The 13597-nt window shown below is 46.1% G+C and overlaps 1 protein-coding gene across 1 annotated transcript in view; it reads right to left on the bottom strand.

Annotated features, from left to right (window-relative positions):
• Window positions 1–298: 298 nt before the first annotated feature.
• Window positions 299–13597, bottom strand: part of nol4la (nucleolar protein 4-like a) — a gene marked incomplete at its 3' end in the record, with an annotated part of 28891 nt that continues 15592 nt past the window's right edge. Inside the window, exons 2-11 of the mRNA XM_080762857.1 lie at window positions 12833–12988; window positions 10695–10806; window positions 9765–9874; window positions 9283–9430; window positions 8520–8800; window positions 6754–6942; window positions 6123–6311; window positions 3833–3949; window positions 2732–2930; window positions 299–576 (exon numbers count right to left, since the gene is read on the bottom strand). Coding sequence (XP_080618983.1) covers window positions 299–576; window positions 2732–2930; window positions 3833–3949; window positions 6123–6311; window positions 6754–6942; window positions 8520–8800; window positions 9283–9430; window positions 9765–9874; window positions 10695–10806; window positions 12833–12988 — 1779 coding nt within the window. The remainder of the gene's footprint in view (window positions 577–2731; window positions 2931–3832; window positions 3950–6122; window positions 6312–6753; window positions 6943–8519; window positions 8801–9282; window positions 9431–9764; window positions 9875–10694; window positions 10807–12832; window positions 12989–13597) is intronic.

Raw genomic sequence — 13597 nt, 5'->3', positions numbered from 1 at the left:
TTGGCTTTCCACGCGGGAGACCCGGGTTCGATTCCCGGGTGTTACACAAACACACGTACCTACAGCGTACGCATGCTGTTTAACGAACAAGGAGCATAAATAACACCCACAGGATCAATTGAGTGCTGCTGCTGCGGTTTCACCGGTCGAAACGCTCGTTTGCGTCTTTAAACGGTACTTCAAAGTCTAGCCTGAACACAAAGAGATAGAGAGACGGGACGGGACAGGCTTCACGTAGAAGGAGGTCTTGGCACCGTGTGGCTCACCGTGGGTGGGGGGTGGAGGGGAGGGGGTCGTTTCAGTTCTGCTGCAGGATGAGGCTCTCCAGCTCGTCCGCCGAGCGCAGCAGGAAAGCGGCAGACTCTCGGTAGCCAGCGATGAGCTGGCGGACCGCCGTCACCTCGGGGGGGCTGAGCTGGTGGGCCGACGCCCCCCCGCCCCCTCCCCCTCCCCCCCCGCCCTGACCGCCGTGACTGATGCTGCTGCTGCTGTTGTTGGAGGAGGAGGAGGAGGAGCCAGAGGAGACGACGACGGTGGTGGGGGGAGCCGATGCCTTCATGCTGAGGTCTGTAGGACCTGGTGGACGAGGAGAAGAATGTTAAATACTGATGAAGGAGAACGTGAGTGTGAGGCAGGTCTGTTTAAGTATAGACACGAGACAGGCTCTAAAGTCATACATGGGCAACTGGCAGCCCAGGGCCACATGCGGCCTAGATGGGGTCGTGCTGGGTGCCAGACGTTTTTGAATAACCTCTCGGAAAGGCTAGCGGATGTTTACACCAGTTTGAACCGGAACTAACCGAATATCGCATTTTGAGCAGATTATGAGCCATAATGCATATAAAGACGGCTTACGTGCGTGCATGAAGGAATTTTGGCTATTTTTACGTTGTCCGGGTCTGTAGCTAGCTAAAAATGCTACAAACATGCTAATGCTAAAAATAAAAACTCGCCTTTACGGCTATGGCAGCCCGGACAAAGTTAGGTTAAGCTCATCTTAACGGGTATGGCACTTAAGCTGTTTTAATGTGGCCCTCAAGTTAATGGTCAAACATGACCCACTTTAATTACTCTAATTAGTAGCTTAATTAGTAGTTATTGTCTTTTTTTACGTCCAATGTATTTTGTTCATAAAATTAACATAACTATAATTAAAGGCATTTGAAAGGCATTTGAAATTAAATAAAAAAATTACTTTTCATGTTTCAATTCAAATAATAGCAAACATAGCTGATCTACAAGCTCAAAACGTTAGATTTTGAGCTTGTAGATCGGCTATTTTTGCTACAACAGTAATATGCAATGTGGCCCTCTGGAGTTAGTGTGGAACTAGCCTCGTGGAACTAACATTGTCAAAGATGCCCATCCCTGCATGGTCTAAGTGGTCAAAACGCATTGATTGCCTAAATTAAAACATCTTGGTATCATGTTTCTCTTTCGGACCGGGCAAGAATTGCATCACCTGTTTATTTTTTTATTTTTTTCTGTCATGTGATCCACATGGTGTGTGTCACAGAGAAGACAAATGATGCGGAAAACAAATTATGAATAAATTATGTCTCATATAGGTTAGCGGCACAGTGACCTTCAGTGTCAAACGCCAAAGCTCTGGGAAACTCGTGTTAGGCAGTCAATGTACTCCAAATATTATCACATTAGTCTGTGGCACCGCTGAACCTTCATCACAGCACCTTAGGGTGCCACGGTCCCCTCTTTGAGAAGCCACAGTCCCCAATGTGGTCACCACTTTGGTCACCACAGTCCAGACTTTGGTCACCACAGTCCAGACTTTGGTCACCACAGTCCAGACTTTGGTCACCACGGTCCCCACTTTGGTCACCACTTTGGACGCCATCAAGGCACCACCAAAACACATTTTAGTCAGCTAACTGTAGATTTAGTCGACTAAAATCTTATGATATTTAGTAGACTAAAACTAGACTAATACTAAAACATTCTCAGTTGACCTAAATGTGACTGAAAATAAATGAAATTTTATCCAAGACTATGGGCTCAATTTTCGTCACCGCTAAACCCCTTATCCATAAACCTCTTTGCCTTTTTTTTACTATTTTGCTAAACATTTTTGAATAGTTAAAATGGCCAGTCTACAAGCTCACAACGTGTCAATGTAGATTGGCTAGTTGAAATTCAAAAATGTTTTTCAAATAGTAAAAAAAGGAGAAGTTTAGGGATAAGGGGTTTAGCGGTGACGAAAATGGAGCCCTATAACTGAAACCAAATCAACAGCTTGTAGCCTAGCTATTTTTTGAAAATCCATGAAAATGTGGCAAATCTTTGAATATACATTCTTTATTATTATAAGGGACAGACAGTAGGCTGACAAGAAACGGGAGAGAGATGGGGGAAGACATGCAGTAAAGGCCGTGTCGGGCTCGGGAGTCGAACCCGTGGCACACTGCGACTGGATTACCAGTCGGGTGCCCAGACGGTTACTCCACCGCCTGGGCCTGAATATACATTCTTTCAGAGCAATTGTTTTTAACTCAAATATTTGCTTATGGGAGGTCCCTGCAACAACATATTTTCAGATGGGGGTTGGCGGCCAATTACATATAGTTTCCTTGACATGAAAAACTTTGAGAACCACTGACATAGAAACATAGGTTTTTCAGAAAACTGTTTAGAAGACATGTTTCTTTTTAGAATCGGCCTCAGGTCTAAATGGGTTAAAATCCACCCTAGCCGGTTCAGGATAGCTCAGCCTCACCGTTGGTCTGTGGAGTGGCGGCCGCGGCGGCAGTGTTCTGCTGGTTGCCCGTGACAACGGTCCCATAGCTGCGGATGTTGTAGCCGAGGCCTCCGTTGGTGAAGATCTGCTCCTGGGGCTGGGGGAACGCGGAGAAGCCCGACGACGGGGTCAAAGAGGTCTCCCTGGAGACGGGCTTGTCGACGGAGGCCGCTTCGTCCTATGGGAACGACAGGTTTGATTCGGCGGCGTTCTTTTGCTCCCGATCTGATTCCAATCATTTGATTTTGAGTATCTGCCGATACTGATTTTTCCCGATCCGATATTTATATTTTTATAGACCACTGTCATATCACAATAGTACAATATCCAAAATCACAGATGATATCCAGTCTAATATCATGATATGGATATAGTATTGATACTAGGGTTGTCCAGATCATGTTTTTTCACCTGATCATTAATTGGGTGCAATCACATCATTTTCAAGTGATCGGAATCGGATCGGGATCCGATTCCGGTTCTCTCCTCAGCTCCCATACCCCACAGGTGGGTTTGTCGAAAGGGCCTTTTATTCTGTGTGGAGTTTGCATGTTCTCCCCGTGTCCCCTAGGGTAGGCCCCTCACAAAAAGGCTCCCCCTGGCCAGTGTAGAGTAGGAGAGTAGCGACACGCTTTGATCGCCGCAAAGTGGGTGCCTATGGGCTATAGTTCCAACCATTGCTCCTATGGCTGGATAGAGATAGATTGAGCACTTCCGCATTCCATTGTTACAATGCGAGTCAACGCTAGTGTCGCCACTCTCTTATTATATTACTCTGCCCCTGGCCAGCCTGATGGAGGGGAAAGGAACTGGTCGGAATAACGTGTTCGTTCCACATCCTACCGGGAACCCTCCCCCCTGTCAGGTGATAAGAATCTCACTCCCTCATGCATTGAAGGAAGAAGCATGAGCTCAGTGTGGGGCTCTCCCCAGGATGGCAGAGGGAGAGTAGCGCCCAGGATTACAGTTTATGGCAGGCAATTGGCACCGGGTGAAACAAAATGGGTTAAAAAAAATCGTGGGATAAAACTTTATTAAAAAGAAGAAGAAAAGAAAAAGATTCCCCCCACACACACTCACAGTTGGGTAGGCGTCTAGTCGCATCCTCTTGGCAGCATTTCGGGTCTCGCTCTCACAGGCGGCGGCCAGGATGTTTTCAGCCATGGCAGAGGTGAGGTGAGGAGGTGTCGGCCGGATCTGAACACACAACACAGTTAATCTGACCAGATCTGACCACACAATACAGGACAGTTAATCTGACCAGATCTGACCACACAACACAACACAGTTAATCTGACCAGATCTGACCACACAACACAACACAGTTAATCTGACCAGATCTGACCACAAAACACAACACAGTTAATCTGACCAGATCTGACCACACAACACAGTTAATCTGACCAGATCTGACCACACAACACAACACAGTTAATCTGACCAGATCTGACCACACAACACAGGACAGTTAATCTGACCAGATCTGACCACACAACACAGTTAATCTGACCAGATCTGACCACACAACACAGTTAATCTGACCAGATCTGACCACAAAACACAACACAGTTAATCTGACCAGATCTGACCACACAACACAACACAGTTAATCTGACCAGATCTGACCACACAACACAACACAGTTAATCTGACCAGATCTGACCACACAACACAACACAGTTAATTTGACCATATCTGACCACAAAACACAACACAGTTAATCTGACCAGATCTGACCACACAACACAGGACAGTTAATCTGACCAGATCTGACCACACAACACAACACAGTTAATTTGACCATATCTGACCACAAAACACAACACAGTTAATCTGACCAGATCTGACCACACAACACAGGACAGTTAATCTGACCAGATCTTTTGTTTGTTGGTTCGTTCCTTTGTTTGTTTGTTTGTTCGTTAATTCCTTCCTTCATTCATTCATTCATTCAAACCTTTATTCATTCTGGAAAGACATTGAGGTATTGCCCACAGTTGCAGTACAACTTCATTTTCACATCAATATTCACATCAGTGATTAAAACAAAACAGAGACGTTTCCCTTTCAAGGAGCAGCTTTTCCATAGCTTACACAGTCAGGCCGGGGAAAGCATCTGTGTCATTTTAGATTTGAACCAAAAAAGAAAATCTAAACACCTAAAAATGCTTGTAAAGCTGCTATTTTTTGAAAAACCACAAACCACAATCTTTGAATATATTGTTATGTCACAATAGGCGTAACTTACGCGTATTGCAAGTGACGGAACGAGTACTACATTGTTTTACTTAAATAAAAGTATCAATACTGCAATGTAGAACTACTCCGTTACAAGTAAAAGTAAAATTCAAATTGTACGAAGGTATCAAAGTATCAAAATGTAGGCCTACTTAAAGTATCAAAAGTACAAAGTACTATGTGAATGTTTTCAAATGTATAAGAAAACATTTGAAAATAACCACTCTACAAGCTGTAGATCGGCTATTTTCAAAAGGCCAAAATGTATATAGAGCTGAAGTGGGTAATGTATGTTTTGTAATAATAATCCAAATCTACAAAGTAACTACATTTTGTAACTAAAGCTGTTATGTAGTGGAGTATAGAAGTAAGTACATTAGATATTGGAAGTACTTGGGTAAAGTATAAATAACGTACCTCAAATTTGAGGTAATTTGTACTTAAGAACACACAGTACTTGTAGACAGTAATCTCGTACAGACAGTAATTAAGTAAATTTACTTAGTTACTTTTCACCACTGAAAAGTATTTTCACTGAAATTCACACAAATAAAATATTTCTGGACTCTGTGCAATTTTGATTTTTTTTTAACCTAAGACTTTTGACCTTTACCCTAATAAAAGTAGGTAAAATAATTGTAATATATGTTTTTTGTGATCATTAGAATGTCTAGAACATGTTTTATTCATTATTGTGAAAGATATCCCCCAAATGTAAATTATTAATTTATTATATTATTATATAATTATTATACATTTTTCATGAAACCTTTTTTTTTCTTTTTTTTTAACATCTTTTTTAGTCTTAGTCCTAGTAGTACAAAGTAGTAGTAAGGTTGAAATCTGTTTTTTGCAAGTAGAAATTAATGCGGGTGTTAGAGGGTCTTTGTATTGAGTTTTTGAGTGCTTGAAATGTACTGTAATTCTGCAAACTGTTAATAAATATTTCAATCAATCAATCAATCAATGGTCCTCCGACTCATCGGTCCACCAATCATCTCCAGCCATCAGCCTATATAAAGCAGCTGTGTTGCCACTAACCATCAGTCTCGTTCCCCTCCATCCAATATCCATGCCATTCCACCAGTCATTCCCAAACAATAGGTTTCCCCCCCTCCCCCCCCACCACTACCTCGAAGCCCCCCTTCTTCATGCGGCGGCAGGATTTGAGGTAGGTGCGTATGCGTTTGCGCGAGCGCTCCTGGAACTCTGGGAACTGGCGTCCACACGACTCCATGATGGCCTGGATCTTCTCCTTGGGCTGCTTGGAGATGGGAACCATGCGGTCCAGGTTCTCGTCCACGAACAGGCGCACGAACATCTGAACGGGAGGAGAGGATTAGAACTACAAACATGGAGGCATTCAAACTACAAACATGGAGGAGCAGAGGAGACATTAGAATTACAAACATGGAGACATTAGAACTACAAACATGGAGACATTAGAACTACAAGCATGGAGGAGCAGAGGAGACATTAGAACTACAAACGTGGAGCATCATAGGAGACATTAGAACTACAACATGGAGGAGCATAGGAGGTTATTAGAACTACAAACAGAGGATCAGAGGAGACATTAGAACGACAAACATCTGACGTTGAAAGCCTTCAGTCTCTCGGGGTCGTTGCCCTCTGTGCGTGCGTACGTGCGTGCGTGTGCATGCGGTCTTGCGTTGAAAACTTTCAGTCTCTCGCAGTCGTTGCCCTCTGTGTGTGTGCGTGTGCGTTCGTGTGTGTGTGTGTGTGTGTGCGTGCGGTCTTACGTTGAACGCTTTCAGTCTCTCGGGGTCGTTGCCCTCTGCGTCGTTGATCTTGTCGCTGTCATCGTGGTCATCGTGTTCGTCATCGTCGTCGTCCATCAGGTGCGTTCGTGCGGACCCCGCCAGGTCCTCGGCGCTCGCGCTCAGCTCCGTCTTCACCGAGTCGTAGCTTCCCGAGCTGTACTGAGGAGACTGATCGCGCGCACACACACACACAACACAAACCTTAGTCACTGTACGCCAGCGGTTCCCAAACGTTTTAGCCCGTGACCCAAACTATTAAAATAGCAGATCTACAGGCTCGACGCTTGTTGTGTACGGTATACGGACATATTGATGATTCTGGGGTGTGTCTGGGGCATGTCTCCATAGACAGAAAGGCTCTGCATGGGGCATCTGTATCTGTAGCCTGGGCAGCATTCCATTACGTGTTTATGATCGGGTCGGGAGTGGATGGTATAACTTTTTGAGGGGCGCTAGCCGGGCCCCTCCTATGCCCAGCTTACCGGGTTTGTATAAACACAAACAAGGCCGGTGTGATGTTGTATGATAATAAGAGGATTGTCTTATTTTGGCTTTTTGACTCAAAGGCTTTTACAGTAGCTTTCAGGAAGAAGCTGGGAATACACCAGGAAGACACATTTGCATATTATAATAACCGCATCTGGGGGTCAATTAGAGCAGTGGTTTTCAACCAGTGGTCCTTGGGGGCGTTCCAGATGGTCCCCAGCTGACTGATGGAGAGTTGGTAACCAATTGGACACTTATAGATCTTGAGAGTGTAAAATGGCCAAATAGAGAATGTAGAAGAATTGTAATTTTGAAAAAACGTTTGCCAAAAGCATGGAATTGTAGACAAAATATTATCCAACAACAACAGAATATTCTTTAGTTTTGGGTCTGAGAGGCTAAATGTCATCAAATGTTGGTCCGTGGCTCAAATGACGAATAATGAATGGTCCTTGAAATGAAACGGGTTGAAAACCACTGTATTAGAGTAATAGACCTCCAGAGAGACACAAACCAGGCTATTATACCCATTGGTTGTAGTTGTGCCGTTTCTTGGGACAAAAAATCCTGTTCTCTCCATCCACTACCATTGAAATAACAGGCTAAACCTATGCCAAGCTTTAAGGGGGTTTGTGTGAATACAAACATTGGCTTGTGATTGGCTGATCACCTCATAGCGATGATTTGATCGGCTGAACAAAGTACATATTGTGTGGGCAGAAAAGCGAAGACGGAAAAGTGTGGCAATTTTGATTGGCCAGAATGAGATGATACAGTATGGTGATCAGACTGCCCCTCACTTAACCAATTTAGACCTGAGTTAAAAACATTCACTTTGAAAGAATATATATTAAAAAAATTGCGCCACATTTTTAGCTATTTTTCAATAGCTAAATTATAACATAATGTTTAAAACACAAAAAGGGGTTCCCGCCCAAAATTGGGTTAACACATTTAGTGACAAAAAACCTATGTTTCTATGTCAGTGGTGCCCAACCTTTTTCATGTCATGGACCCCCAGACTTATCTGTATTTGGCCGCCGACCCCCATCTGAAATATTCAAAGATTTGCGCCCACATTTTCAAGATAAAAAAAGAATATAGCAGATCTACAAGCTCGTAGCACAGAACCGAATGCTGCGCTATGAGCTTGTAGATCTGCTATTTTTCAACAGCTAAAGAATAAAAATACAGTATGCTTAAAACACCAAAAAGGGTTCCCGTCCTGTATGGGTTAATTGTGCAGCACTACTCCCTACCTTGCCGCCGTATTCCGTTTTGCCTGGTGGGTACCTCCGGGCGCCGGGGGGGTGGTCCGTGGGGTAGGAGGCGAGAGGGGAGCCCCCTGGTGGCAGCGGCGTGTCGGCCAGGTTCTCGGAGGAGGACGAGGACGAGGTGGTGCTGAAGTCCAGCGGAGCGCTCAGGACCGCCAGGGTGACCCCTGGAGGAGGCCCGGGAGAGGTCAGCACCGAGTCAGAGGTGAGCGGAGAGGTCAACGCTGGCAGGCCGCTGGCACTGCCACTCTCTGAGGAGGACGAGTCTGGAGGAGGTGGAGGTACATTTATTCAACTGTACTTGATTAATTGCGTCAAATACGGCACTGGCCATAAGCCGGTGCAATTCCATTTCTTATATATTTTTTATCCCATGATTTTGTAACAAATTTTTTCACCCCCAGTGTCAATTATCTAATGTAATCCTGGGCGCTACACTTCCTCTGCCAACCTGGGGGGGGGGGGGGGGGGGCTGACCTCATGCTCCCTTCTATGCTTGAGGAGTCCAAGCCATTTCTTTTAACCTGACGGGGGAGTTAGCCCGGTTGGACACGTGGAAGGACACGAGGAGAGAACACGCCCTCAGCGCCCACAGCGTCCAAGTACAATTATGGGGTATTTGTATACTTTGCTTGAGTGTTTCCGATTTCCAATACTCTACTTGTAGATTTTGATTATTATTACAAAACATACACATACTGTACACACGCACACGTGCACACCCACGCGCGCACACACACACACTCACCGTCCTCCTCCTTAATGGCGGTGGGGGGGCTATGGACCCTCTCTCCGTTAGGGGGGAGGGGCTCAGGCACTGGGGGGGCGGGGTCAGCCGTGACCCACGTGGACTCACTGGTGTCCATCATGTCCTCACTGCTGAGAGAGCTGTCGTCCTGCATGATGAGAGACAGACAGGCAGAGAGAGAGAGACAGGCAGACAGAGAGAGAGAGAGAGAAATTGGCAACCCTATATACACACCTGAAAATGTATTTTCTGTTTATCAAAAAGCTGGAGGGAGACCCAAGCTTGTTACTGAAACAACAGTTAATGATTAGGCTATACTATCACAATATAGAGCTATTTAAACACTGTTACTGAACAATATAGCGCTCTATTTAACACTGTTACTGAACAATATAGCGCTCTATTTAACACTGTTACTGAACAAACACTCTATAGCAATGATTACTGTCACAATATGGACTTTTGTCCTTTTAACAACGTACCCGTTCGTTGGCACTCATGCAGTGTAGTTTCATTTGTTTCAGGTAGGTGGCAGTAAGGGGCATGTTGTAGTCAATGAGGTCCGGGACCAGAGAGGTTGGTCTGTCATTTTCTGTAAGAAAACAAAACAATAAATCAATAAAAAATATTACTAGGACTTCTATATCATCACACAATGATTAGATGATACATAATTGATACTAATTGATCATTGGCTATACTACATAAAGGGAGGCTGGAATCAAATCAAACAATATAGCCTCTGCATTCTCCGCTATGTCCACCAGAGGGACTCTTTAATCACTTTTGGAGCATTTCCCCCCCATTAATGAGATGAGGACGAGTCTCTGTTACAACATGTTCACGTTGTGTGTGTGTGTGTGTGTGTGTGTGTGTGTGTGTGTGTGTGTGTGTGTGTGTGTGTGTGTGTGTGTGTGCACACACACACAGCTGAGTTGATTGGACCAGACAGAGGACCTAAGTTACGTTCAAACCTGGATAGTCAGAGCAGCGCGATCACATGCAAAGTCACTTTGAACCTTTGAAGGGTTGATCTGACCTTTGAACTCTGCGGTACTAGGGTTGATGTGACCTTTACACTCTGCAGTACTAGGGTTGATGTGACCTTTGAACTCTGGTTCTGCTGAGGTTGAAGTGACCCTTGACCTCATCGTTACCTTTGAACTCTGCGGTGCTGGGGTTGACGTGACCCTTGACCTCATCGTTACCGTTGAACTCTGCAGTGCTGGGGTTGACGTGACCCTTGACCTCATCGTTACCTTTGAACTCTGCGTTGCTGGGGTTGACGTGACCCTTGACCTCATCGTTACCGTTGAACTCTGCAGTGCTGGGGTTGACGTGACCCTTGACCTCATCGTTACCTTTGAACTCTGCAGTGCTGGGGTTGACGTGACCCTTGACCTCATCGTTACCTTTGAACTCTGCGGTGCTGGGGTTGATGTGCATCCTCTTCTGACACTCTCCACAGCTCATCAGGAAGCGCGTCACCGCCTCTCTGGGAAGGAAGGCGTACGTCTCTGCTATCTGTGACACACACACACACACACATAGACAGAGGGGGTTAGGGGCTGCATGGTGGCTATCACTTCAGCACATCTCGCGCCTGTGTGTGTGTGTTAAGGCTGTACCCTAGCCCTGTTTTTAGGACTCGAACTTCGGCAGGAACATCCAGACCATTTGTTTCTAATTAATTCATTTCTCCGGGTGCTTTTAACCAGGCTGCAATTCAACACGAGATATCCGCCTTGAACATGATTAGCGCAGCTCTGAAGAGAGCGCAGCGCCCTCTCTTTATCAATCTCTCTTGTCTCTCCCAACACACACATGCACATGCATGTGCGCGCACACACACACACAGAGCGTCAAGTGGCTCTGACATGTGCTCTGCGAAAATAGCTGATATGCGAGCTCATCATTCCATAAAAATGAGCCATGAGTTGAATGAGTTCTCAAGCAGCCCCCAAAACATGGTAATTGTGAGTACCTGTACGACTGTCCATATTTTTTGTCAGACCAAAAATGCTTCCCAATGTCTCTGTAAGCTTGCTGGCAGGCAGCTAAAGGGCTTCACACACCGTCTGCGAACGCCGCGTGTCAAAACAGCCGCCTCCGTTATTTTCAATTAACCTATCGCACACCGACAGCGTCCGACGCGCACTGACGCCTCGCCTGACGCGCCGATACACCACTGCTCTATTTTCCAGGCGTTGCCGCCCTATGCCGCGTCGCTGCGCACCCGGTGTGTGCAGGGCTTAAGACGCTTGCTCGTTAGCTGTCTCTCGTTCATTAATTTGTTCCACCTGTGTAGGCTACTCTCAGAAGCGCATTGAGTGTGTGTGTGTGTGTGTGTGTGTGTGTGTGTGTGACTGTGTTTGTCTCTTCTGCTGTCATGCAGGACTTTCAAATTATTGTAAATACAACATGAACATAGTATTAGTACTCTTATTATGCATATTGCATATTTTCGAGTAAAATAACAATAATAATAATACATTATTTAATATAAAAAATAAATGATGGTTCAAGCCCATTAATTAAGATTCGAGTGCCAACCCTAACGAGCGAACGTTCGAACCCCGAATGTTCAGGGACAGCCTTAGTGTGTGTGTGTGTGTGTGTGTGTGTGTGTCTCTCTCTCTCTCACTCTCTATGTCTCTCTCTCTCCCCCTAACCCCTGTGGCATTCCCCGTGCAGTTTGATGCGACCTTCACGTGACCATGGACAGACCCCCCCCCCCCCCCCCCTCCCACCAGGGGGTGATATGATATAAAGGCCACCGCCCCCAGAGCTTAGAGTGTGCTCCACATCCCAGAAGGCCGTGCGGCGGCGGTGACAGTATCCCCCCCCCCCCCCCCTGGCCTCGGCGCTGCAGCCCACCTCCTCAAAATGTTACCGTCTATGAGAGCTGACAGGACCTCTCTACCGGGCAGCGGGGGGGCAGGGGGGTCCCGGAGGGGGGGACCTCCCACTGTGTCTCATAACACAGACTCACACACGCACACACACACATGTTCCCCCCCGAAGCGGGCGGGCAGACAAAGCCCCTCCCGTCCTCGTTTACTCTGCCTGTCCCGTGCCACCGTGCCACCCGGCGAGGGCACAGACAGACCCCCCCCTCCCCACACACACACACCCCGGAGGCCGTATACCGACATGTGTGCCATGTGCGTACACTCACAGGAACATGTCTCCTCCGATCGCGTGCCGCAATTAGCTGATCAAGCTTTGTACGAGCTTGTAGATCGTCTGTTTTCGACTATACATCACTCTTGTGTCTTTGTTGCGGATGAGCGTGCGTGCGTGCGTGTTTGATAGTTACCTTGGTAACTAGTGGTGAGGATAGGAGAGCAGGTTGAAAAGTGTTTCATTGTCTCATTTAGAACTAAGTGACTGGGCGGAGCTTGTATAGAGCTGTTGAGAAATAGGGTGCGTTCGGAAATTCTACTGACTCCCCTGCCAGTGAGGAGCCCCCACCGGGAGGACGTACTGTTGTATCCTATACTGACTCCCCTGCCAGTGAGGAGCATACTGTAGTATCCTATATACTCACCGCTTTGTAGGTCTTCTTCTGGCCGGCGTGTTTTGGTGCCCGGCCTGGGTCAGCACCCATCTCCACGTGCATAGCGTAGATGATGTCGAAGAAGTCCTCCACCACCGCCACGCGCTTCAGGGACGAGTTGTCCTGGACCGAGCCTCCGTCCGAACACTGGAGCGGAGAAAAAATATTCTCAGCTTGTGATATGTTTATGCTTTATGTATATTGTGGGTAGAAGTACAATAACTCTCGTGTCAGTGGTACGGTATAGTTCTAGTTCCAAAATGCTATAGTTGTACTGCATGCAGTAGCTGCTCCAACTGAACCATAACAAGATATAGGTTGTAACATAAACAATATCTACGGCCTAAAAACCCTGTCCTGTCCCAATCCTGGACCAGAGTAATACAAAATGCTGTACTGTACTGTACTGTACTGTACTGTACTGTACTGTACTGTACTGTACTGTACTGTACTGTACTGTACTGTACAAGCCCTTCTCCCTTGCCTGTGTGTCTGTGTGTTAGGCTGTACAACAGTGACACTTTGAACAAACACTATAATGCTATTTTCGTGCTCGGACCCAGGGACAGACCCAGCCACACACAGAGCTGTCTATTGGAGTGGTTGCACCACTCAAAAATGAATGACTCCTGATCCCATTCCGCTCCCACACAAAACCCTCTGTTTTTGGTTAGTTTTTGTAATAATTAATAAGTTATTCATCAGGAAAGGCAATGGAGTTTGTGTTATTTTTTAGATTACTGGGTTTCATGCAGT

Source organism: Protomyctophum bolini (genome assembly GCF_963924005.1).
Source record: "Protomyctophum bolini genome assembly, chromosome: 5".
In the NCBI taxonomy this organism is placed as follows: domain Eukaryota; kingdom Metazoa; phylum Chordata; class Actinopteri; order Myctophiformes; family Myctophidae; genus Protomyctophum; species Protomyctophum bolini.
The sequence above is the reverse complement of the archived record's forward strand: the minus strand, read 5'-3'. Positions and strand labels throughout refer to the sequence as shown.